Raw genomic sequence first — 25021 nt, 5'->3', positions numbered from 1 at the left:
GTTCCTGAGATAGGGTTGCCAACCTCCAGGCACTAGCTGGAGATCTGCTATTACAACTGACCTCCAGGTGACAGAGATGTTCAACTGGAGAAAATGGCCGCTTTGGAAGGTGGATTCTATGGCATTATAACCCATTGAAGGCCCTCCCCCCCAAACCCCACCAACCTCAGGCTCCGCCCCAAAATCTCCAGTTATTTCTAGGGTTGCCAACCTCCAGGTGGTGGCTGGAGATCTCCCGCTATTACAACTGATCTCCAGCCAATAGAGATAACTTCACCTGGAGAAATTGGCCGCTTTGGCAATTGGACACTATGGCATTAAAGTCCCTCCCCTCTCCAAACCCCTCCCTTCTCAAGCTCCACCCCCAAAATCTACAGGTATTTCCCAACCAGGACCTGGCAACTTTATCCTGAGATCTCCATGGAATGACTTCCCCATTCATTTGAATGAAAGTCTGCATGCATATGGTCTCATGGAGATCTCTGAATTTAGTAAAATGCCATGACAATCATACCTTTGCATTTCCTGGAATTTCCAGGAGTTTAGTGACTCTACTCAAGGACTAGCAGACCACAGAAAGATAGTGTGATCCAAAATGACACAGAAGAGGCATATATCAGTTCATGGGTAACTTTCCCTAGCACGCTATACACTAACTAAAGAGATCAGAACAAGGCCCTACAATTTTAGCATGTTGCCATTTCATTTCACAGCACAGGGGAAATAAACAGCAAAGAAAAAATATCTTTAGGTTTAAGCTCTCATCTATTTTGTTTCGAAAAGAAGAAACCCCGCAAAAGTGGAAAAGCGTTGATGATCTCCATGCAGCGCCCCGTTGCCCATCCGCAGCCAAACTTCATCTCCCTTGGCAAGTTTAAGGACTGCGCTGTTGCTCGATGTGTCCGTTTTCCCTTTTGATTCGTAGCTGAAAACAAAGATTTTTGAAAAAGATAAAGCAAACATCCTACCGTTCCTAAACCTAAGATCTTGCAAATGTCCCCCAGCAGAAACATTAGTCTGGGACTGTGCCTTACAAGAACAGGTCTCAGGAGAAATGTGGTGGGTAGAAGAAGGGTTAAGTCCTTCTCCCCCCCCCCCAACATATCCCTGCAAATTAACCCCTCCTGGTGCTGTTTGGCAGCAGAGAAACATCAGGCCTTTTTGGGCCACGATCAAGTTTACTGATATGCAAACCTGCCTTTTAAAAACGGTTTGTAAATTAACGCCCATCAACATACCTATATAAACTGAAAACTGTATTGCCATTGTGCATTAAGTAAACGTACACTTCCTCCACATCTTCGTGCTTCATCATATTGAAGGTGAAAAAATACACCCCTGCAAAGTGATAATGTCATTTATTAAAGTTCTGCATACAAAAGATGGGACAATTCTCTGATTGAAGTTGTAAGAAGCCTACTGTCTTTCCTCCCTCCCTCTCTCCTTCCCTCCCTCTTTCTCTTAATTTGCAACTGGAGTCAGAAGTCAGTTAAACCGAAGGACTGAAGCACCCACCCTGGACCCAGCTGATCTAACCACCTTGATCCATGCCACTTTAGCACCAAGACTAGCTCATTATAATGACCTCTACATGGGTCTGCTCTTAAAGTCAACTTGGGCACTCCAGTTGGTACAGAATACCGCAGCTCAGTTATTATCGGGAGTAGGATGGCCCAGGCTAGTGTAAGCTCCTGACCCTTCGAACCAGAAATCACCACAGAGTCATATAGAATCCAAGCAGATGGCTTTTACTGGTCAAAAAGGCAATACAGTGCATACAGGGAACTATGGCAGCTATGAGAGTCTCACTAGCCGAACGATAATATAAGGCAGTAAATGGCGGGAGATTATACAACATCAGCATATACAGACAGAGTCAACTTTCCCAGGAGCAGTATTCCCAGGCCTTGGTATGTGTGGTCGGCCTTGAGGCTAGACAGTACAGTACCGACACAGAAACAATACTGAAACCGAGATAGCAGCCTGACATCCTGCTCCCCTTAAGGCCCCCTCCCAGTCTGTAAGGGGGATGGTCTGTCCGGGTAGGCAGTGTGAAAGGCATCGATTAGTTTGGGGGCGGAGACATCTCGTGCGCGAACCCATTCGTCGTAGGCAGGGGGGAAGTGTTTCCAACGGACCAAATACTGTAGGTTTCCATGGTGAACACGAGAGTCAAGGATTTTGGAGACTTCGAAGTGCTCTTCCCCCCCCACCATGATGGGCTGTTCGGGGGGCGGATCGGGATGCCATTGTGGAGAGGCCGTATGGGGCTTCAGGAGGCTAATGTGGAAAACGGGATGCACACGCCTCAGGGTTTTCGGGAGAGCTAATTCCACCGTGACAGGATTTATGACCCGTGTGATCGGGAAAGGGCCAATGAATTTAGCATTGAGTTTAAGGCACGGACGGGTGGAACGTAGGTTTTTGGTGGAAAGATAGACCAATTTACCCACTCGCAGTTCGCCCCCGGGGGAACGATGTTTATCAGCTTGTGCTTTGTATTTGCGCTTGGCTCGGTCGAGATTGCTAACGAGCCAAGGCCATGTGGTACGGAGGGTGTGTGCCCAGGAAGCAACGTCAGGATCTCCCTCCCCCTCCACATTACTTCTGTGCGTAACAGGACCAAAATCCTGTCCATACACTGCATAGAATGGGCTAAAACCTGTAGATTGATGTACAGCATTATTGTAGGCATATTCTGCAAAAGGTAACAGTTCTACCCAGTTATCTTGGTGGTAGTTTACATAACAGCGTAAATAACATTCAAGGACAGCATTTACACGTTCAGTTTGACCATCGGTTTGAGGATGGTATGCAGTAGACAATCCTTGTTCAACCCCCACCAACTTGAGGAATGCTTTCCAAAACTTGGAAACAAAGCCACTGCCGCGGTCACAGATTATTTTGCGCGGAAACGAATGTAATTTGAAGATATGTGTCACGAAGAGGCGGGCCATTTTTTGAGCAGAGGGGATCCCTGCGCATGGAACTAAATGGATTTGCTTGGAAAACAAATCAGTAACAACCCATAATACAGTTTTTCCCCCGCTGAGAGGGAGATCAGTCATAAAGTCCATAGCAATCACTTCCCATGGTCTGGTGGGTGTTTCTAGAGGTTGCAGTAGCCCCGGGGGTTTGCCTTGTGATCGCTTCACTGTGGCGCAAACAGGGCAGCTGCGAATAAAAGAGTCAACGTCGGAACGCATTCCCCCCCACCAAAATTGTCTGCGCAATAAGTGGAGAGTTTTTAGGAATCCAAAGTGTCCAGCTGTTTTTACTCCATGAGCTAAGTGTAAGACGTCTTTTCGAAGTGCCTTGGGTACATACAATTTAGAGTCTTTGTACCATGAGCCTCCCTGTTCTATTACCCCAGGGGGTAGGGTGTGAGTGGAGCGTTCAGAAAGGCAGTGGTTCCGAAGGGTATTTAAAAAGGATTCGGAGATGGGAACCTTGGCGGGAACCCCCCCCCCCCGGCTATAGTAGTCTTAGGACCAGCTATGGGGGTAGTGCTTACGTGCGGTGGTGCGCAGATTGTAGGCGGTAGGGCAGCCGGTGGGGTTGGAGGAGTGGAATCGTCGGTTCGTTGTTGTTGCGAGGGCGGTTGGGTAGCCGCTCGGGTTGGAGGTGCTGGAGAACTGGATCTGGGATGCTGTCGCTGAGATCGAGTTTGCACGGCCAGTACAGGCAGGGCTCCCCTTTGCGTAGGGGTGAACAGAGAGTCAGTTGGTCTCTCGAGTTTTACCGGGTATTGTGGCAACCGGGAGAGGGCATCTGCGAGAACGTTTTGCTTCCCAGGAACATGCTTTAGGACGAAACGAAACTGAGCGAAGAATTCAGCCCAACGTTGTTGTTTTGCTGATAGTTTATGGGACCCCGTGAGGGCAGCTAGATTCTTGTGATCGGTCCAAACTTCGAAGGGGATATTGGACCCCTCTAAGAATTATCTCCATAGAGTCAGGGCATGGTGAACGGCCGCTGCCTCTTTTTCCCAAATGGGCCAGTTCAATTGTGCGTGCGCAAATTTTCTCGAAAAGTAAGCGCACGGGTGAAGGAGGCCATCCGGACCTTTCTGGAGGAGGGCCCCTCCCATAGCTACATCGGAGGCATCGACTTGCACAATAAACATTTGGTTTGGGTCCGGGTGCTGTAGTACGGGTTCGGATGTGAAGAGGCGTTTGAGAGCCACAAACGCGGCTTGGCATTGATCGGTCCACAGGATTTTTGCGGAGGGTAAGGTAGCTGTGTTTGCTTTCCCTTTGGTTTTTAGTAGATCAGTAATGGGTAGGGCCACTTGGGCGAAGTTAGGAATGAATCCTCGATAAAAGTTCGCAAATCCCAAAAACTGTTGCACTTGCTTGCGGTTGGTGGGAGGAGTCCAATCGAGAACGGCTTGGACTTTGACAGGGTCCATGCGAAGACCTTGGTGGGAGATTATGTATCCTAAAAATGTGAGCTGGCTTTGATGAAACTCGCATTTAGCCAGTTTTGCAAAGAGTTGGTGGTCGCGCAGGCGCTGCAGAACTTCTCGGACTAGAGTTACATGCTCTTCCATGGTTTTTGAATAAATAAGAATGTCGTCTAAGTAAACCACCACCCCGCGATACAGCAAGTCATGAAGGATTTCGTTGATGAGTTGCATAAAGACCCCCGGGGCCCCTTTTAATCCGAACGGCATCACGAGGAATTCATACATACCGAAACAGCTAGAGAAGGCAGTGAGGTGCTCATCTCCTTCGCGGATGCGGACTCGGTAGTAGGCTTCCACCAAGTCTAACTTGGAGAACACCCGGCCCTCCTGTAACTGTCCCAAAATATCAGATATTAATGGGATAGGATAGGCGTTGGTTTGGGTAACCGCATTGAGTTTCCTGAAGTCAATGCATAAACGAAGGTCGCCCTCTTTTTTTCAGACAAAAAACGCGGGGGCCGAGTTCGGGGCATTCGATGGGCGAATGAACCCTCTGGCGAGATTTTTGTCAAGGAAGTCCCGGAGAACAGTGCGCTCGGAAGCGCTCATAGGGTAAATTTTACTTTTGGTTAATGTGCAGTCCTTGACCACCTCAATTGTACAGTCCGAGGCCCGGTGGGGGGGTAAGGTATCACATTCTTTAAGGTCGAAGACATCCGCAAAGTCTCGATATACATTAGGTAGGACTGGAAGTGCTGGGACATCGGAGGCCAATGCTGGTATGGGCGGATATAACAGTGCAAAGTTCTGCCGGTGCGGATTGCACATGGGGCTGGCGAAGGAGATAGTGTTTGTTTCCCAGTTAATACTGGGACTATGTCCTTTAATCCAGTTAATACCCAAGACCACTTCAAAACGGATAGGGGCTATAGTGAAGTCTATTTGCTCCCAGTGGGAGCCAATTCCCATTGCCACCCCTATGGTGCGGTGATCAACTGGACCCCCCTGGAAATGGCTCCCATCCATTTGGGCAAATTGGACAGGGGCGGGTAAAGCCTCAGATTCGGCTCTGAGTGCAGCAAAAGTGGCTTCGCTTATGAGAGTGCGACAGCAACCGGAGTCGATTAGTGCTTTGACGGGTAGTTGTGGGCCACCGTTAATGTGTTATAAAACTGCATCCACGTAGACGGTGGAGTCCACTTCTTTGATTTTGGTAGGAGCATTCGGTTTAACAGGAGGATCCTGAGAGGTCTGTGGAGACGCTCCATTCACCACAGACCGGAGCCGTTTTTTGACAAGTCGAGGGGAGATTCCAGGTTTAAGGCTAGAGAATTCCAAGGATTTTCCTCATCCGAAGAGAGAAAGTTGTCCCCCAATGGGGCACTTGTAATCCGAGACCCGGCGGGGTCGTTGGTAGTAGGCAGGGAGGCTGGGTCTCCGGCATGGAGTGCAGAGGGTGTGGGTCTTCCCGGAGCTGCGCTGCTGGTGGCCGCGGTGCCTCTGCGTGGTGGACGACCTCTGGCGCGGGTCGTCGTGCTGGGTCGAAATAATTCATGGCGGTGCGGACAAACAGCTGCAAAGTGGCCCATTTCTCCGCAAGTAAGACAGGCACCTCTCTGAAATCGGACTTCACGTTCCTGGGGCGGACGTGGAGGATTTCGTGGGACGGGCGGTGGTGCCTTGGATTGAGGCTTTTGGGTGCCTTTTTCCTTGTGCTTTTGACGGACTAGGGAAATAAAGCGTCGGCGGCTTTCCACTTCCTCGGCCAATAGAATCCAGTCTTCAAGGGTATCGGGATCGCCCCGCATGTATGACCAGTTCAGAACGTCAGGGTGCAAGGCTTCCCTGAAATGATGAATTAGGGTGGTCTCGGGCCAGCCTACAATTTTGCTTGCCAGTCGTTGAAATTCATCGGCAAATTCTCGAACTGTAGCAGAGCCTTGTTTTAGTTGTAAGAGTTCCGTTTTGGCTCTTTCCCCCAGGAAGGGGTCTTCAAACCTCCTTCTCAGAGCAGTCATAAAGTTGTTGAGGGAACGAATAGCCCGAGAGCGGGTGTCAAACTGGAGGACCATCCAGTCAGCTGCTTTACCTGTCAGAAGGGAAGCTACATAACGCACCCGGCTATCTTCCGTGGGGAAAAGTTGTCCTTGTTCTCGCATATAACTGTCCACTTGATGCAAGAAACAAGGCAAAGTCTCGAGAGATCCGTCGTACGTAGTCCTCAATTTAAGTTGCTTCCAAGGGCCGGGCGCAGGTTGGCCCGGTTGCACGGGTGGTCCGGGCGGAGGAACAACGGGAGCTCCGGGAGGCAAGGGTGGAGCAGGCACATTAGTGGGTGGTTGGGGTGGCTGGATGGGCACCCCCTGACCCGGTATCGGAACAGGCTGTGCTTGGGCTATCAGGGTTTGTTGTAATTGCCTGTTATCCTGAAGCATACGTTCCATTAGTTCTTGGAGTTGATCAACACGGTCGGAGAGCTCCCGATTCTGGGCTCGTAAGAGGTGAACCTCCTCACTTGGGCCACCAGTGAGATGAGGTTTACTGGTCCGGAAGCTCGTGGCCCATTGAGAGCTATCTCCATAAAGATCCTCGTCTTCAGACTCTCCTGAGTCTCGACGTCGGTCAGCCAAACGGCGTGCGCGTTGGGTCGCGCGCGACGGGACAAACGCCGGGGAAAAAGACAGACCTGATAGCCCTTGTACAGTGTCCTTGGGGCGCGTATCCATTCTCGCCCGATCCCTAACCCTTGCTGCTGCCGCCTTGGCTGCGTCAGCAGCCTCTCTCTCTCTTGCGACCTTAGCCGCTTCGGCGGCATCCTTATCCGCAAGAACTTTGGCGTTCTCAAGTCTTAGGGCAGCCTCCGCCGTAATGCGCAGTAAAAGTTCTGTTTCCAGGAGTGAGAGTATGGGGTCGGATTCCCCGCCCAGCAAGGGTTGTATTCGAACCGCCAGTGCAGGTGCATCGGCTCCAAAAGTCGAGGTCAAAGCTTAAGCCAAGGTGGCGACCGGGGTGTCCTTTGTACATTCCACAAGGAGAAGAGCGGTGCGAATAGCGACTCGCTTGGCTTCAGCCTGACAGCTGGCCGCATCTGGGATCAGGGAAAAACCCTCCGGCGGGGCTCCTGCCATGGTAGAACTAGAGGAAAGAGTCTCTCGAGAAATAAGATTATCCAAAAGTCCAGTTAGTACTTGTAAATCCTCAGTTGCCAACCGGGCATCGTCCAGTAATTGATCCAAGTCTTGAAGATCTAAACGAGTATCAGTATCCTCCGACGTCAACATCCAGAGAGTCCCTTTAAGAGATTGCCACTGCTCCTGTACCAGTCCCCTCAAGCGGCAAACCTCTAGGGTAGTTCTGAAGAGTTCAGCGACTATGTCCTGTAACAGGGTGGGATCCTTCCGAGAGGAATCCAGGATAGTAGGTCACTCGGAGAGCTTCTCAGCTCCCATCCAAGCGGCAGGCGAACCCCCCTGGGCTCCAGCCTGACTAGTAGTACAATAAAGAAGATGATAGATAGCTGCCATAATGTAAGCTCCTGACCCTTCGAACCAGAAATCACCACAGAGTCATATAGAATCCAAGCAGATGGCTTTTACTGGTCAAAAAGGCAATACAGTGCATACAGGGAACTATGGCAGCTATGAGAGTCTCACTAGCCGAACGATAATATAAGACAGCAAATGGCGGGAGATTATACAACATCAGCATACACAGACAGAGTCAACTTTCCCAGGAGCAGTATTCCCAGGCCTTGGTATGTGTGGTCGGCCTTGAGGCTAGACAGTACAGTACCGACACAGAAACAATACTGAAACCGAGATAGCAGCCTGACAGCTAGCCTGATCTCGTCAGATCTCAGAAGCTAAGCAGGGTCAGCCCTGGTTAGTATTTGGATGGGAGACCACCAAGGAATACCAGGGTTGCTGTGCAGAGGAAGGCACTGGCAAACCACCTCTGTTAGTCTCTTGCCATGAAAACCCCAAAAGGGGTTGCCATAAGTTGGCTGCAACTTGACAGCACTTCACACACACAGGGTTGCCAACCTCCAGGTACTAGCTGGAGATCTGCTATTAAAACTGATCTCCAGCCGATAGAGATCAGTTCACCTGGAGAAAATGGCCACCTTGACCATTGAACTCTATGGCATTGAAGTCCCTCCCCAAACCCTGCCCTCCTCAAGCTCCACCCCAAAAACCTCCTGCCGTGGAGAAGAGGGGACTGGCAACCCTAATCAGGAGGCAGGTGGAACATGCATATTACACTCATTCTGCTGTTACTCCATTGGCTCCCCATCAGTTACTGAGCTCAGTTCAAGGTATTGGCTATCATATACAAAGCCCTTCACGGCCTTGGACAGTCATAACTGCAGGACCACCTCTCTGATTACATTCCACCACAACATCTCCACTCATCTGTTCAGGGCCTTCTGCAAGTGCCACCTTGCAAATGGGCAAAATCAGCAACTGCCCCATACACAGGCACCTTGTGGAATGGAACGTCTGAAGAGGTAAGGAAGGCTTCCCATTCTGCAAACTATGTAAAACAGAACTGTTCAAGATGGCATTTCCATAAAGGTAATAACCCAGGCTAGCCTGATCTCATCAGATCTCAGAAGCTAAGCAAGATTGGCCCTGGTTAGTATATGGATGGGAGACCACCAAGGAATACCAGGGTTGCTATGCAGAGGAAGGCCCTGGCAAGCCACCTCTTAACATCTCTTGCCTTGAAAACCCTACAGGGTTACCATAAATTGGCTGTGATTTGATGGCAAAAAAAAAGTTATACTGTAACAGAATGGTTCAGGAAGGCGCTTTGTAAAAGGAAAAAGACTGTGGACTATACCTCTGTGTCTGTTTGCTGTATGTATTACCCTGCTGTCACTGTATTATTTCCTACTGGTGTAAAACCATTTTTCTGTATTGTATCTGCATTCTGTATCACAACTAATCTTCTAAACTTGTTCAGATTTCTGTAATCTTAGTCTTAGTACATTGCTTATTAGAGGTCTCATCATATTGATCGATTTATACTGTGTAGTTTGGTTTTAGTCTCAGTGAGAAAGGAGGACTATCTATCTAGTAAACAAACAAAGGATTAGGATTGTCCCAACAATGTGATATTTGCCAATGTTACTGAAAATCACTTTCCCCATATTAAATTTTGAAGTCACCCAAGTCACTCCTGTAAATCATTGAAGCATCTAAAAGTGTATTCATGCAAAACATGACAATGTGAAACTTATTTTGATTCTTTACATCCCAATTCCCCTTTATGACCACGATCCAGGCTCAGATAGCCTGAATTCTCTGAAAACCCAGTGGTTAAAAATAAAAAAAATAAGTGTATATATGTAACCTGAAATAACTTATTATAAATACAGAATCTGGGTTACCTTTAAGCTACTACTTTTTTTGAAGAAAATATCACGACACATATTTTTTATTGTATGCATTATTCATTATGGAGGCTGATCTTATGCACAGTTGCTCAGAAATAATACCTACTGGGTACTAGGATGCACTCCCTATTCAATGTGCATGTGTTGACCTTATTGAAAAAAAGAAATAAAAGGGCTGCACCAGTAACTGGAAATAAAAATGAGCATAATGCTCATAAGGACTACTGCAATAACTACGGATTCCCCTGAAGAAGCCCCTTGGGCGAAACGTGTCGGGCATTTTTATTCTGAGTAATAAAAAATCTTTTACCTATTTTGTAACATTGGCCTTGGCTTTATTTTTATTTCGGCCTTATGGGAGCCAACGTTGCAGGAATAATTCATATCACCATAGAATTTGTGTACCTTGTACTTACCATTTACAGGTGCTCCAAATCGACCAGTCATTACGTCAAAAAAATTCCCAACGTTGGTTTCGACGCTGCTGAAGATTATTCCGCTGTTCTGATTGCTGAAGTGGGTTGCCATCGAAGCCATAAATGCAACCTATACAAATATAGCTTATGTTTATACAGCAGCTACCAAGCGGGGGCGGGGTGGGGGAGGAAGACAAATAGGGAGAGATGGCTGGAACCCATCCATTGCATACGAACTTCTTCCACACTTCGCATTGGAGCATTTTTTAAAAAATTACCTTAAATGTACATTCAGGGCCTGAGCCAGCTCTCGGCAAAATCCGGTGACAAAAATCCCATTGATTTAAATTAGAACAAACAACTATTCATGCGCAGAAAGTAAAGGAAGACAGATGCTGGAAGGGTAAACAGTTGAATTTCAGGTTTCGCTTTAACATGAGAATCAATACTGAGGCTAGATTCTTGAGGAGTTCTTAGCATCAAATATCATCTCAACCACTGAGTATTTCTGGAGAAAATACTTGCTCAGTTAGTCAAATTAACAACGGGAATAATGTTAGGGGCTGCTATTATTGTTGAGTTGTGTGCAAGTACAGAAAAATCACATAATGCAAGAACTGGAATACTATGAGAAGTTCTGGTCACCCAGCCCCAAAAAGGATATTGCAGAGCTGGGAAAAGTACAAAGGAGGACAACCAAGATGATTAGGGGGTTTGGAGTACCTTTCCTGTGAGAAAAAGGTTGGAGAGTCTGGGACGTTTCAGTTTAGAAAAAAGATGCCTATGGGGAGACATGATATCGTTTATGATTTCGGATACTTCTATGCCACCTCTGAAGCAGCTTTCAGTTAAAACAAAGTAACAATACAATTAACACAAAATAACAACATAAAACAAGCCATTCGCATAATAGAGGTTTATAAAATTATGCATTGGGTAGAGAAAGTAGAGAAAGAGAGCTTTTTCTCACTCATCCATAATACTAGAACTTGGGGGCACCCAATGAAAAGGTTGGCAAAAAGGTTGAGGACAGACCAAAATGAAAGAGTTGTTCAACAGGGAAATCATCTACCTAGGGAGGTGGTGATCTCCTAAACTAGGGAGGTGGTGAGCTTCTAAACGTTTTTAGGAAACGTTTCCTAAAAAACAGACTCCAGGTGCTCCAGTGTGGTGTAGTGATTAAGAGCGGCGGACTCCAACCTGGAGAACCGGGTTTCATTCCCCACTCCACAGAACTGCTGGGTGACCTTGGTCCAGTCACAGTTCTCCCAGTACGTTCTCAGCCAACATGAAGACAAGCCCCCACCCCTCACTGGCAGTCTTGAAGCAGAGGCTGGACAAGCACTTGTCAGGGATGCTCTAGGCTGATCCTGCATTGAGCAGGAGGGTTGGACTAGATGGCCTGGATGGCCCCTTCCCACTACGATTCCATGACTTCTTTACTCAGCTAGTGATTAAAATGTGGAATTCACTGTCAGTGGAAGTGATGGCCGCATATACAGATGGCTTTAAAGGCGGTTAGACTGATCCATGGTCCCTCAATGGCTACTAGCCATGGAGATTGAAGGGAGCCGCTCTGAGCCCAACCTTCGGGCTGGGGAGAGCGGGGTAGAAATGCAATAAATAATAATACTAATAATATACACAGGTAGCAAACCTCTGAAAGCCAATGTTGGGAGGCAGCATTACGGGAGGGCCTAGGCCTCTTTGCCTTCTTTGCTTGGCACTCCAGCACAACTGGTTGGCTGCTGTGTGAAACAGGTTACTGAACTTGATAGGCAGGTGGTCTAATCCAGCAGGCTGTACTTATGTTCTTATGTCAAGAACTGGACTGGTTAGGAAGTGAGTCTTGGTTTCCTGGCTCAGAGAAGCACTGTGAATATGCAAAACTGAGCAAGTGTATTTAATCTGCATAATATTTATAAAGCTTTCAGAATAACTTTTGACACCATCTTTCTGGACAAAGGGAGCCTCCCACTATGAAAACTATTGGGGGTGGGGGAAAGCACTGTCGACAGGGTTTTCTTTACCTGAAGTTCTGGTGGAATTCCAGGGTATCCCTTCTCTCCTTTTGGTCCATGGTTGCCCCGCTCTCCTCTGGGTCCCAAATCCCCCTTGTCTCCTTTGTCACCTTTTGATCCATCAGTACCCGGTGCTCCATTGTTTCCATTGTTTCCATGGTTTCCTAAAAATGGCCAAGGGGGGGGGTTGTTTGCCTGTTTTGCTCCATGTTTAAAATGTTTGCTTAGGGAACGGGCTGCTTCCTCCAACTGCATTTGTCACGCTTTTGCTAGAGCAAATCATTTGGCTGTAGATCTCTCTAAGTTGCATCTTGAGCAGAAGTTAGTAGCTTGAAGATTGTGGGTTTTATTTTCACAAGAGGGCCCATACTGAATTTCTAAGGAATGGAACAGTAGGTGGGAAACAGAAACCAGAGGCTTTGTGGTTGGAATGACATCCTTCAGAGCCTGGGCGGGGGGGACAGAATCTGCAGCTGCAGACACAATCAGTATTACCCATGGTGAATAACTCCCATATCGTTCTCCTACTGATAGTATTGTAAGATGTGAAACTTTTTGCATGATCATAAGCATAACAATAATGGATACGATTCCCTCTTTGATACTGAGTGAATTCCCTTGGTTTCAGTCTAGAAAGATCCAAGATTGTGTCCTGCGTATATCACTAGCAAGCCATTGCACACTTGTATTGTTTATTCTTACTGGCAACAACTCTTTAGAGTCTTCGGGCAGAGGCCTTCATCCACTACCTGATCTTTGTAACTGGAGACGTAGGGGACTGAACCTATGATCTTCTGCATTCAAAGCAGATAATCAACTGTGGCAACACATCTCCTCCCATCATCTCAAGTTTAGGGATACAATAGATGGATTTCCCCTTAGCCTGGAGAGTCATACTGGAGTACAGAAAAAGCTGATGGGGCCCCTCTGCTGTAAAGTAGATAATTCCAGTTTTTGTCAACATCCTTAAACTGAAATTTGTTGGGGAAATCAGCGGCATACCATAAATGCTGGCGAAAGTTGTCTACATCCAAGAAAGCTATCCTGAGCAGATCTGCTGAGAATCTTACTCGGATTTATTAAATGGGTATTACTCCAGGAAAGTGTTCACTGTGTGATTCAGGATGCCGGACTAGATGGACCACTGGTCTGATCCAGCAGGACACTTCTTATGTTCCATGCTCTTAGGATTGCGCTACAAATCTTCTAAGGAGACTATAATAATGACTGCAGTTATTATTTACAAAGATAACCTGAATCAATTTCTAAACTTTACATTAAATAACAGATGGAACAAGTCTAGACTTGACCTATGGAACTAGAAATAGACATTCTGTGATATATGTCATCAATTACCCAAGGAAGCACATAATTTTCTGTGTTCAGATGAGAACAAAGGAGACATGGGAATTATTTTTAGTTGGTACAATGTATAATTAAAACATTATACTATCCCTTATTAAGTTGTCCGATTGCACGTGACTTCAGTTGTAAATTTTTAAAATGCAGTCATCAATTTTAAATAACTCCTTCTGTATCACTGGCCTTATTGGACACATCTGGATGCTTATAACAGAAATTTTATGCAGTCCTTTTGTGGAAGGAAAGGTTGGTGGTTGATTTATATAATAAACCCTATTAATCACTGTGAGCTTATGCCAAAGGAAGCTTGCTATTTATATATATACCCATCCATTTTTTTATATCCATCCATCCAAAGCCACTTACAGAAGTACTTTATGCAACTGAGTATGTAATACTTTTATTACTGGAAATTCTTATTAACAGAACGTTAAGATGGATGTCTGCTCAGCTACAAGAACCACTGGTGCCAAAGGCAGAATAACCACCTCACTCCAATTACACTTGCTGAGCAAAACATACCCTTTTACATAAGCTCAGCACTCATGGCGCCAATTTGCATGGCTTTTAGCATAAGGACAGTGTTAGTCCATTTCCCTACCATACATTTGCTGCAGAGGGACTGGATGGGTGGGAGCAAGATTAGAGCTACCACTGTACTGATTCTGCCAGTTGTTTTGGCTAGTTAAGGCAGAACAACAGACCAGGAAGAGGGCGGCAGGGACTTAAGGTAGGTTAATTCCACCACATCCTTCCCACTGAGCAGAATGGCTTTAGCAGTTGGCCACCCCCCTGAGGTAGGGTTTCCAACCTCCAGGTACTAGCTGGAGATCCCCTGCTATTGCAACTGATCTCCAGCCGATAGAGATCAGTTCACCTGGAGAAAATGGCCACTTTGGCAATTGGACTCTGTGGCATTGAAGTCCCTCACCTCCACAAACCCCGCCCTCCTCAGGCTCCGCCCCAAAAACCTCCCAGCTGTGGCAAAGAGGGACCTGGCAACCCTACCCTGAGGAAATGGAGTTCTTATGTTTTTACCTGGCATTCCAGAAGGCCCCGGAGGACCAGGTGGGCCTTGATAAGCTCGATATCCAAAATCCCCCCGGCAGCCACATTCTGGTGGGCTTTGAGGTCCACTGTGCGTAGTCTGCAAACATACGATTCAAGGTACATTCTCATTACTATACGTACGAACAGAGTAAGAGACAGACCTTTAGTGCAAGCCCCTGAAATTTCCAGTCGTGGCAGTCTGTCGTGGCAACGATGTTAGCACCTATCTTTCTAGATCCTTGAATTGTCTGCTAGTTGACGATAATTATTTTCTTAATGGCCATCAGTGGCTCACTTGGGATAGTAAAATCCACAGTGGAAAGGATACGAAGCCACAACTGCTGCAGGAAGAAAGCCATGAAGTCAGTTTATCCAATAGGAACTTGAATTTGACAAGAGAGAATAGAAGAGGTCTGAAGGTCAGTGATTTGTGGGCTGTTTCTCCCAGTTAGGCTTGCCAGCTCCAGGTTGGGAAATACCTGAAGATTTTTGGGGCGGAGCCTGAGCAGGGCGGGGTATGGGGAGGGGAGGGACTTCAATGCCATAGAGTCCAATTGCCAGTGGCCATTTTCTTCAAGGAAACTGATCTCTATCGGCTGGAGATCAGTTGTAATAGCAGGAGATCAGAGGAGCATGCCTATTATATTGGGTGCAGTGGAACACAGTCAGGACGGTGCTGCTGCAGCTGTCTTTTTTGTGGGCTTCCTAGAGGCACCTGGTTGGCCCCTGTGTGAACAGACTGCTGGACTTGATGGACCTTGGTCTGATCCAGCAGGGCCTTTCTTATGTTCTTATGAGATCTCCAGCTAGTACCTGGAGGTTGGAAACCCTACTCCCAGTCCAAAATCGTTTTAAAAAAACCCAAAAATGTAGATAGGAAGGCTATAATCAGTAATGGAAGACAAAGGGAAAGAGGTAAATATTTCTTTATCTGCTGGCTTTTCTACTGAAAATTGCTCCCCTCAGCTGCTTTTACCCTTGCAGAAGAAGAGATATTGGTGCCCTAAAATATGGATAATTTGGCCTTGAGATTTGTAGCCATTTGGAAAAATCGCTAAGCGATTTCTGGGCAACCGAAGCAGCTTCCAGGTTATTAAATACAAAGCTGCTTTATACTGGAAAGGACTATGGGGTTGAATCCTACACTGTGAGCACCATAGTGCTCATGAATGCATAGGATTGCCAACCTCCAGGTACTAGCTGGAGATCTGCTATTACAACCAATCTGCAGCCGATAGAGATCAGTTCTCCTGGAGAAAATGGCCACTTTGGCAATTGGACTCTATGGCATTGAAGTCCTTTCCCTTCCCTCCCCAAATCCCGCCTTCCTCAGGCTCCAAAAATCTCCAGGTATTTCCCAACCTGGAGCTGGCAACCCTATGAATGCAGGTCTTTCCCTCATTTCTCTTTCCCTAGTTGATGCCCTTAATTCCTGAACTGTTGACCAACCTTGCAGACAAAATGCCACAAGGGCGTATCAGGTGAAATTGCTCCAGCTCCCTCTTTGTCTGAGGCTCCAAAAACAAAAGAAATTTGATTGGATTGTAGAGGAGGGGGTTGTTTCTTGAGTGGCAATAAAAGCAAAGCCCAGCCTTGATCTTGGCATTCAGCATACAGATAGCCATTGCTGCAACAAACGAAAGCATGAAATACAGACCCTAATTGCATTAATTAAGATTTTATACATGGATACAGTTAGTGGAGTACAATGTAAACTGCTCATTCCCAAACCTTTTTTTTTAAAAAAGCAAAATACTGTCAAATAGCAGCAAGAAAATAATTAGACTGCTGCTTCCTTCCAAGCATTTGGTAAGAAAAATGCTGCGTTAAATAAGTATCTGGTGTTTCAGAATGATCCAAGGCTCATGTATTTTATAATTTGTTTTTTGTTTACTTTTATCTACAGTTTTCTTTATGTGTTCAGCACCTGCCTCCATTGCAAAGGAATAATATATTTGCTACCTAGAAATCCTTGTCAGTTTATTTGAGCAGGCATTACTCATAACCAATACTGATTGATCAGAAAATAACCAATAATCTTAGCTTGCAGCTCAGTGAATTGTCCTGGGGGAAGAAGAGAGGTGCAGAATCTGGAAAAACGGAATATAAGTACAATCCTAAGAAGATTTATGCCCGTCTAAGTCTACTGAAGTCAACAGGCTTACTAAACTCTATTTAGGATTCTACTGTAATTCTGTTACTCCCTCTAGTCTAGGGCCAAATGATTATTATTCTTTATTTGACTTCTACCCCGCCCTTTCCCAACCAAGGTCAGACTCAGGGCTGCTAAAAATGTATGGTTTCCAACTCCAGGTTGGGCAATTCCTGGATATGTGGGAGGGGGAGCCTTGGAAGAGTGGGGTTTGGGGAGGGGAAGGAGCTCAGTGGGGTATAATGAAATAGAATCCACCCCTACCCCCCAAGGAGACATTTTCTTCAGAGGAACTGATCTCTGTAGTCTGGAGATCAGTCCGAATTCCAGGAGACCTCTAGGTCCCACCTTGTGGTTGACAACTCTGCATAACATGCAAATGACTATAACTTTAGCAGAACATTTTTTTAAGAGGAAAAGCACCTTCCAGAGAGGCTGACCAGAAGCCGAGGAACTGACGGGCAGAAGGCCCTTGCCCTGTCTGCCATTTCCTTGCTTTAAATCCTCTAAGTGGCCCAAGGATACCAACCTCAAGATGCGGCCTGGAGTTCTCTAGACTACAGAGATCAGCTTTCCTGGAGGCAGTTTGGGAGAGTATACACGGAGTCTAGAAGAAACAAGTTCTAGAGTGACATCACATTCCTGCTGCGCTGTCTCTCCTCCCCAAATCCCATCCTCCTCAGGCACTGCTCCTAAATCTCTAGGAATTTCCCAAGCAGGACTGTGGTTTTCAGATAGAAAGCTCAATACGCAACCCAGTAGAATCAAAATTATTGAATTGTAGCTATTTCAGCCCTATTTAAGTTAATGGGACTAAAATCAATTCAATTATACATTTTTGTACTGCTTCTATTTAATCCAGTTGCAGAGCTGTCTGAAAAAAGTTTTCTTCAATTTAATTTACTGGTGTTTTATTGTATTTTTATTTACATATCTTACAGTGCAATTTTATAAACACGTACATGGGAGTAAGACCCACTGAAAACAGTGGGCTGACTTCTGAGTAAATCTGTCTACGATTGTGCTGCTTGTTAAAACTGAAAAGTATTAATGAAATACAATCATGATTTAAATCTAATAATAAAATTATTAGTTCTAAACAAATAAAAGAGCATGTTAAAACAATTTTTCTATACCCAAGGGTATATTTTTTACCACTCTATTCTTTTTGCCCACTTGAACTAGATTCCTTAGATGGGTTAATCTAGTTTGTTATATCAGTCATCTTAAAAGAACTTCGGGTACAAAATAACAAAAACACAACAAAATCACTTCAAAGTCTAGGGTAATGGGGGGGTTGAGAGGCAGAGTCCTGAGCATATGAAGTCATCCATACTAATTTGACATTATTCTTCATTTCAAAAAAATCATCCCTCTAACAGTTCCCTTGTTTTCTTTCACTACTGGCAATAGTGTAACACATAAAACACACTGTAAAATCCTAAAGCAGATATGTATCTGCCATCAAATTATAGAGACTTTTAGATGTGTCTGAAATTTTGCTTCATTAGCAGTTATACCCTTCTAAGCCCATTGATTTAGGGGAGTGCAGCTCTGCGTAGGATAACATTTGAAGAACTCTAAGTGATTGCATAGTGCTACATGAACAAAATTTAGTCTCAGTCTAGATAATTTCTTTCCCACTTCGCATCTCAAGAAGTCAAGCAACTACCATTGATTTCAATGGAACTTAAAAGTGCTTAACTTTGAATAGATCACATCCTTGGTTTGCTAAAGATACCCTGCTGCAGTAAATGAAAAATGAGGTATCCAAAGCAAACGACAGGCTGCTGGTACGCTGCTATAACCACCCTGTTTTCCCCTTGTTCATCAAAGGAATCTGCATATAGCGTAGAATCACATACCAATAAGCATCTCTACTAAACAACTTTACTTATTATGAAGGAAAACAAAAATTTCATTAACTTTCCAAATGTTGTCTTAGAAAAATTAATTCAGAGTACCTGGACTCTGTCTGAGGTAGTCTGTGCTACATCATCTACCTCTGGTTTCAAGGCATTTGGGTCAGTAGAAGGGATATTACCATCCTCCTCCTCAACCGTCCACTCAAAAAGCCGACTCCGCTGTCTCAACAATTCCCTGCTGCTGGAACCTTTGTGGCCAGTCTGGTGATGACTTTGCAAAACTTTGGCCACTGGATCATTAGATCTTCCGCTCACCTCCACGTGCTCATCTTGACACAGGCAAAAGCGAAGACACAGAAGCAAAGTCACGAGACTCCAAGTGAGGAAATCCTTGGGTGCCATATTACTCAGCATGGCAAATTCTCAGGAGTTCCACTGCCTTTTACCAGGGAAAGATCTGCAGTTGACAGTGATGCGGTCTTTCCCAAGCTATCCACCGCTATTAAACCAAGCAACAAGACCTGGTTGCCACAGCTTTATATGCTGTGTGCAATAAATTATACTATGAAAATGTCAGAGTGGCAGGATCCTCCGTCCCGAATCAGTCATGCTTTCTTGAACAACCCAGTCATTATTCACCACATCCTCCGCTGCAGGGAAAATAGATTTGTACGCTGGAAATGACCACCGTTTTTAATGGACAGCTGTGGTTCCCGTTTGGGGGCAATGACAAATGTTACACCGTTTTCTCTTTTTTGGCATGTTTTCATTTCAGTGTGAAGAAATGAGATGGAAATGAAGAACATGTGGGTGATGTTTCACGCTCATTGATTAAGCGTGGAAAGGCTCGGAATTCAGATTCTAAAAAGGTCTTTTGGACATGGTCTCTCTTTGTTGGCCGGAGAAACACATGCAAATGCGTACACCATATCAGTTCGTTCTGGAAAAACTAATGTACTAGCAGTTAGGAAACAAAAAGCATAAAGGGAGAATTTTGTCTATGATTCTCATCTGAAGATTATTCCTTACTATGGTTAGTCACGGAAGACAACCTTTTGCTTCTATTCCAAACATTGAAGGAGTCTAGCCAAACAGGCCTAAAACAGTCTGTTGAATTCATGCTCATAGTGAACCCCAGTTCTTAGTGCTAAGCCTGAGCTTCCTGATCAAACATTCCCCCCCCCCCCCCGGCTACACACACTTCTAATTTCCGATGTTTTGCTACAGGCTGGTGCCAAACTAAATTAGATTTTCCTGCCAAGTGAAGATAAATGACCACAAACTCAAGCAGCATATTTCAGCCTTATAAATGATTATGTCTCTATGAAATGATCCTGTCATTGGAACAGCCCTCTAATTTTCAGAAAAGACCCACTGAAAGACATTTGGGATGCTAAAAATACAAAAAGACTACCCAGCAGATATTTCTACCTTTTATTTCACTAAATAGCTCAAATAAAGAAACAGCAGGCCACTCAATAACAGTTAACAGCTGTATAAGTGCAAATACACACAACAATGGTAACAAATGTACGGAGTGAGTAAAAAAAATACACAAAACACTTGTGAAAGACAAATAACCAATAACAATCCAGTGTCGAGATGCACGCAACAATAAACGCAACCCTGGGAGTGTCCCTATAAAGCTCGCAGCCTCTAACCACCTTCAGATAAAGCCTCAAGTCACAATCATCAGATAAAGTCTGAAATAACTCAAACAATTCACGAGACAGCAGAGGCATGACTCCAAGGAAGCAATGTCATGCTGAAGAATCCAGCTGAAGGACGAGCCGATTGCTCGAGGTTGAAACTATAGCAGCACAATAGACAACTCCACCAGGAACGTGAAGAATCCAGGACATGTGTTCTAGATAAATGACCATGTTTCACCATCCTTTTTATTTGCATTTATTGTTATTGGTTGCATTTATTGTTGCGTGTATCTCGACATTGGATTGTTTGTTATTGGTTATTTGTCTTTCACAAGCGTTTTGTGTATTTTTTCACTCACTCCATACATTTGTTACCATTGTTGTGTGTATTAGCACTTAGACAGTTGTTAACTGTTATTGAGCAGCGTGCTGTTTCTTTATTTGAGCTATTCTCAGTACAGCATAGGGTTCTTATTTATTTAGCCATTTCACTGGAAATGTTTGTACTAATATGAAGCCATCTGCCCTGATTTTTTCTGGTGCTAGCTAACCGAGATGATCATGTCCCAAGTGAAATGTCCTTTAGAAGCATATACAGAAAAAGAAATACACAATGGCTTGACAATGGCTTGACTTTAACTGGTGCCATGCCTGCAAATAATTTGTTGGAAACTTCTACTTGCGACACTTCAGCAAATGCATGCCTCCATACACATAATTCCAGAGTCCTATTTGAGCTTTCGTGCATACAGGATAGCTCTGTTGAAGAGAAAAGGAAAGTATTTCTTGGCAGAGCATCTCCCTAGGTCTTGGTGAGAAATGCTGTTATCACATGAAGCTGCCTTATACTGAATGAGACCATCGGGCCAGCGAAGTCAGCATTGCCCGCCCATACTAATAGCAGCTCTCCAGTGTCTCAGGTGGAGGTCTTTTGCATCACCTACTGCTTGGTCCTTTTAACTGGAGATGCCAGAGATTGAACCTGGGACCAGATCAGGGGCTATTCCACCAAGCCACAGCCACAGCACAAATCTGTGAATTCTCATGTGATACCAGCACGGTGGAGAGCCAGCGTGGTGTAATGGTCAAGAGCGGTGGTTTGAAGCGGTGGACTCTGATCTAGACAGCCAGCTTTGATTCCCCACTCCTCCACATGAACGGCGGAGGCTAATCTGGCGAACTGGATTTGTTTCCCCACTGCTACACATGAAGCCAGCTAGGTGACCTTGGGCTAGTCACAGCTCTTAGAGCTCTCTCAGCCCTACCTACCTCACAAGGTGTCTGTTTTGGGGAGGGGAAGGCTTGTTGTAAGCCGGTTTGATTCTGCCTTAAGTGGTAGAGAAAGCCGGCATATAAAAACCAACTCCTCCTCCTCTGCTTCTTCCTCTTCTTCTTTCCCTTGAAATTAATGGGCCTTACTTGCCCAGAATGATGTAGATCTCAGGCCACAAACACACAAGTTGATACAAATGCATGTCAAGTGCTGGGGGTGGGGGGGAATGCAACATCTACTTGTGAAGTTGGTGTTCTGCCAAACAAAATGGGATGGATGGAGATGAAGTTTATACTTGGTCAGACACGCTTGGAGCAAGCCAAGCCCCAGTGGCACTTCCAGCATCTTGGGGATTTGCTTTGGACTCATCTGGCGGCTGTGCTGGTCTGGGAAGCAATGACAGGCATAATCCCTTCCTGTTGCCACTGGCCCCAGTAAGGTTGCCAGTGCACCGGTTGACTTGGGCAGAGATTTGGCCCTGCATGCCAAATGAACCACTAATACGCTTTAACTCTGTTATCACATTGCTTCTACATGGAAGCCATATGTGATGTTTGCTCGACGCAGTATCCATAACATTCAAGGCGCTTAGCCACGTGAATCATCACAGCTATGTGGAGAGATTCTGTACTATTGCTAGACGTCCATATTAGCACAATAGCAACCCTCCATATGACAACTGACATGGCACTTGTATTGCAGATGTAAAGCAGAGATAGTTCAATTAATTTCTGCATGGGAGAGGGCTACCCTTGGTGAATATGTTGACCCACCCTGAGTGAAGACTTAACACAAGGAGAGAACAGGCATATGGACTCATTTTTTAAAAACCATATTTTATATGGTGTGTGAAGAGCCCTGTGGCGCAGAGTGGTCAGCTGCAGTACTGCAGTCAAAAGCTCTGCTCACGAAATGAGTTCGATCCCGACGGAAGTCGGTTTCAGGTAGCCGGCTCAAGGTCGACTCAGCCTTCCATCCTTCCAAGGTCGGGAAAATGAGTACCCAGTTTGCTGGGAGTAAAGTGTGGACAACTGGGGAAGGCACTGGCCACCCTGTTAACATGGTCTGCCTAGTAAACGTCGGGATGTGACGTCACCCCATGGGTCAGTAATGACCTGGTGCTTGCACAGGGGACTACCTACACACACACACACACCACACTGTTAGTCCCTTGCCTTGAAAACCCTATGGGGTTGCTATAAGTTGGCTATGACTTGATGGTGCTTTACATACACACACATATACATTTCCTACCCTTCCTGTTTTGTTTTTGTTTTGACTTCCAAGGCTTGACTCTATTAAAAGTAACAACTGAAACAAAACAACACCAGGTTAAAGAATCTGAACAGTTTATAAAGAAACTAACATCCAGTATTCTAAAGCATACAGCAATCTATATTAAATCACCTAGACACACACAAGAGCTTCAACCCAACCCCACAATGAGGTAAGAAAGAAATAAGTCCAGCACGATGCGGTAAACTCTGTGGGAGAACTTCAGCAAAGGAGATCACCAAAATGATCAGGTGAGTATGGAAGATAAACCGCAATCCAAAGGAAGTCAAAGGAATCCAAAGGAGACCAAAGAAGAGGAATCCAAAGGAGATCAAAGGAGGCGGACATTCCGGATACAGTATTGAGTTCTGTTTTCACCAATGGCTTTGTCACTTGGGCCCTGTAAAGTCTTCATGTGTTCAGCGTTTTTTCTTTTACATAGTATTCATGTAAATTTAAAGCACACTCTGTGTCGATTTCATAACATCACTCTCAGCTCTCACTGTTAGTCTCTTGCCTTGAAAACCCTATGGGGTTGCTGTGACTTGATGGTACTATACATTCACACACATATACATTTCCTGCCCTTCCTATTTAGTTTTTGTTTTGACTTCCAAGGCTTGACTGTATTAAAATTAAAGCATCTGTATTAGCTGGACAGACACTTTAGCCACAACTAAACTTTGAGATTTTAATACATAATTGAACGACTCAAAATATCAAAACCAACAATCTACCATTTCAGCTGTTTAAAATATGCCTTTGATAATCTGCTAACAAATTGCAGGTTTCTATTGTGTTCATATCTTTGGCTAGGGGTACAGAAAAAGAAAGTTTTCTAGGGACATAAGAACATAAGAAAGGCCCTGCTGGATCAGACCAAGGCCCATCAAGTCCAGCAGTCTGTTCACACTGTGGCCAACCAGGTGCCTCTAGGAAGCCACAAACAAGACGACTGCAGCAGCACCATCCTGTAGTGTAGAAACACAATAAAAAACAACTATTTAGGGCAACAGTTCCCGAATTCTGAAATGGTAGTAAGAACTACTATTTAAGCAAGAATTCAGAGGTAAGGAGTTATTGAAAAACTTCTTTTTCTTAGTAGGAAGTGAATTTTCTTGGTAGACAAAGGGTTAAAACTACCAAACATATAGACATATGGAATGAGTCATAGAAGACTGTTGGCACTTAATAATTTGATTCAGCAAATGCTAGGATGGCACTGCTGTTTTCAGCTGTAGTTAGAGATTTCAGAGTTTGCCAAATGTTGTTCTGGAGTTTCCTGTGGCAAAATGTTTCCAGATGAGTAATGTCCATTCATTGTACACATATACCATCACCAGGAAGAATTAATCAAAGGAAGTACAGTTTCATGGTTCTGGAGTCTGCATAAAAACTGAAATAAGCAAGATTTTGACCAAAAAAGTTTTATCTTCCTTGCCCTCTAATTACACTCACCACTTCCAACCTTCCCTAGCTACCCTAAGTACTATCATTCCAATGATCAAAGCATCTTTGACATTTTTGTTCTAATCTGTATAAAAAGCTAAGACTTCAAAATTGTGGGCTCGGGGTTTGGTGCAGTCCTTCATGGGCAAGTGAGGTCATTTATGCATGGGTTTTTTCAATCATGTTCGCCCCCGGTCTGTCTCAGTTGTTCCTTGGAGTTATGCATGAGTTTGCTGTCCATTAGAGATGACCTCGCTGCCAACCCTTACAAATCCTGGGACTTCCCGTCCCTCTATTAACCCTGAGCTCAACCTGGGTGAAATCCCCATGCATAAGGCAAAGTGTGAGACACAGAAGCTTGGTTTCTCTGATAGACAGAACTGTAGCCAATTACAAAGCAGTGTGTAAAGAGGCGGGGATTCAAATGCTTCCTACTTCCTCTGAGCTCTTTCTGAGCTGAAGAAAGGCTCTTTACAAAGGAGGCTTGGATTTCTCACCCCCCCTTTTTTTTAGATTGCTCCATTTTTTTGTTTTTTGTTCTTAAAATGCTTTTTAATGTGGCAATTGAGTTTTGGGGGGATTTTCTCTCACTTCAAAGTAAGCCTATTACAAAGCAGCATTTAAGGGGGCAGGGACTTGATTTGAGCTTGGAGACTGCTGGTGCAGAGATTCCTAACAGGAAAGTGTGGGTCCAGCGAGC

At 45.1% G+C, this 25021-nt stretch overlaps 1 protein-coding gene across 2 annotated transcripts; it reads right to left on the bottom strand.

The window, feature by feature from the left end:
• Positions 1-745: 745 nt before the first annotated feature.
• On the bottom strand, positions 746-19112 carry C1QTNF3 (C1q and TNF related 3). 2 transcript variants are annotated; one of them, XM_056848847.1, is made up of 6 exons: positions 18772-19112; positions 14644-14752; positions 12253-12407; positions 10223-10352; positions 1239-1338; positions 746-925 (listed from the first exon to the last, which is right to left on the bottom strand). In XM_056848847.1, exons 1-6 carry the CDS (start codon positions 19084-19086, stop codon positions 766-768), a joined length of 969 nt encoding a protein of 322 aa, XP_056704825.1. In that variant the 5' UTR covers positions 19087-19112; the 3' UTR covers positions 746-765. The 2 variants fall into 2 exon arrangements, with proteins under 2 accessions (XP_056704825.1, XP_056704827.1); XM_056848849.1 differs by having other exon boundaries at positions 18988-19112.
• Positions 19113-25021: the final 5909 nt, after the last annotated feature.

The sequence above is a fragment of the Euleptes europaea genome, chromosome 4 (assembly GCF_029931775.1).
Source record: "Euleptes europaea isolate rEulEur1 chromosome 4, rEulEur1.hap1, whole genome shotgun sequence".
Classification (NCBI taxonomy): Eukaryota; Metazoa; Chordata; class Lepidosauria; order Squamata; family Sphaerodactylidae; genus Euleptes; species Euleptes europaea.
The sequence above is the reverse complement of the archived record's forward strand: the minus strand, read 5'-3'. Positions and strand labels throughout refer to the sequence as shown.

Coding starts and splice junctions, on each gene's coding strand:
- C1QTNF3 (XM_056848847.1), bottom strand. CDS start 19,086: ATGCTGAGTAATATGGCACCCAAGGATTTCCTCACTTGGAGTCTCGTG. Junction 12,408..14,643: donor GGGGCCTTCTGGAATGCCAG/GTAAAAACATAA, acceptor GGCCATTTTTAG/GAAACCATGGAAACAATGGA. Junction 926..1,238: donor ACAGTTTTCAGTTTATATAG/GTATGTTGATGG, acceptor CTTTGTTTTCAG/CTACGAATCAAAAGGGAAAA.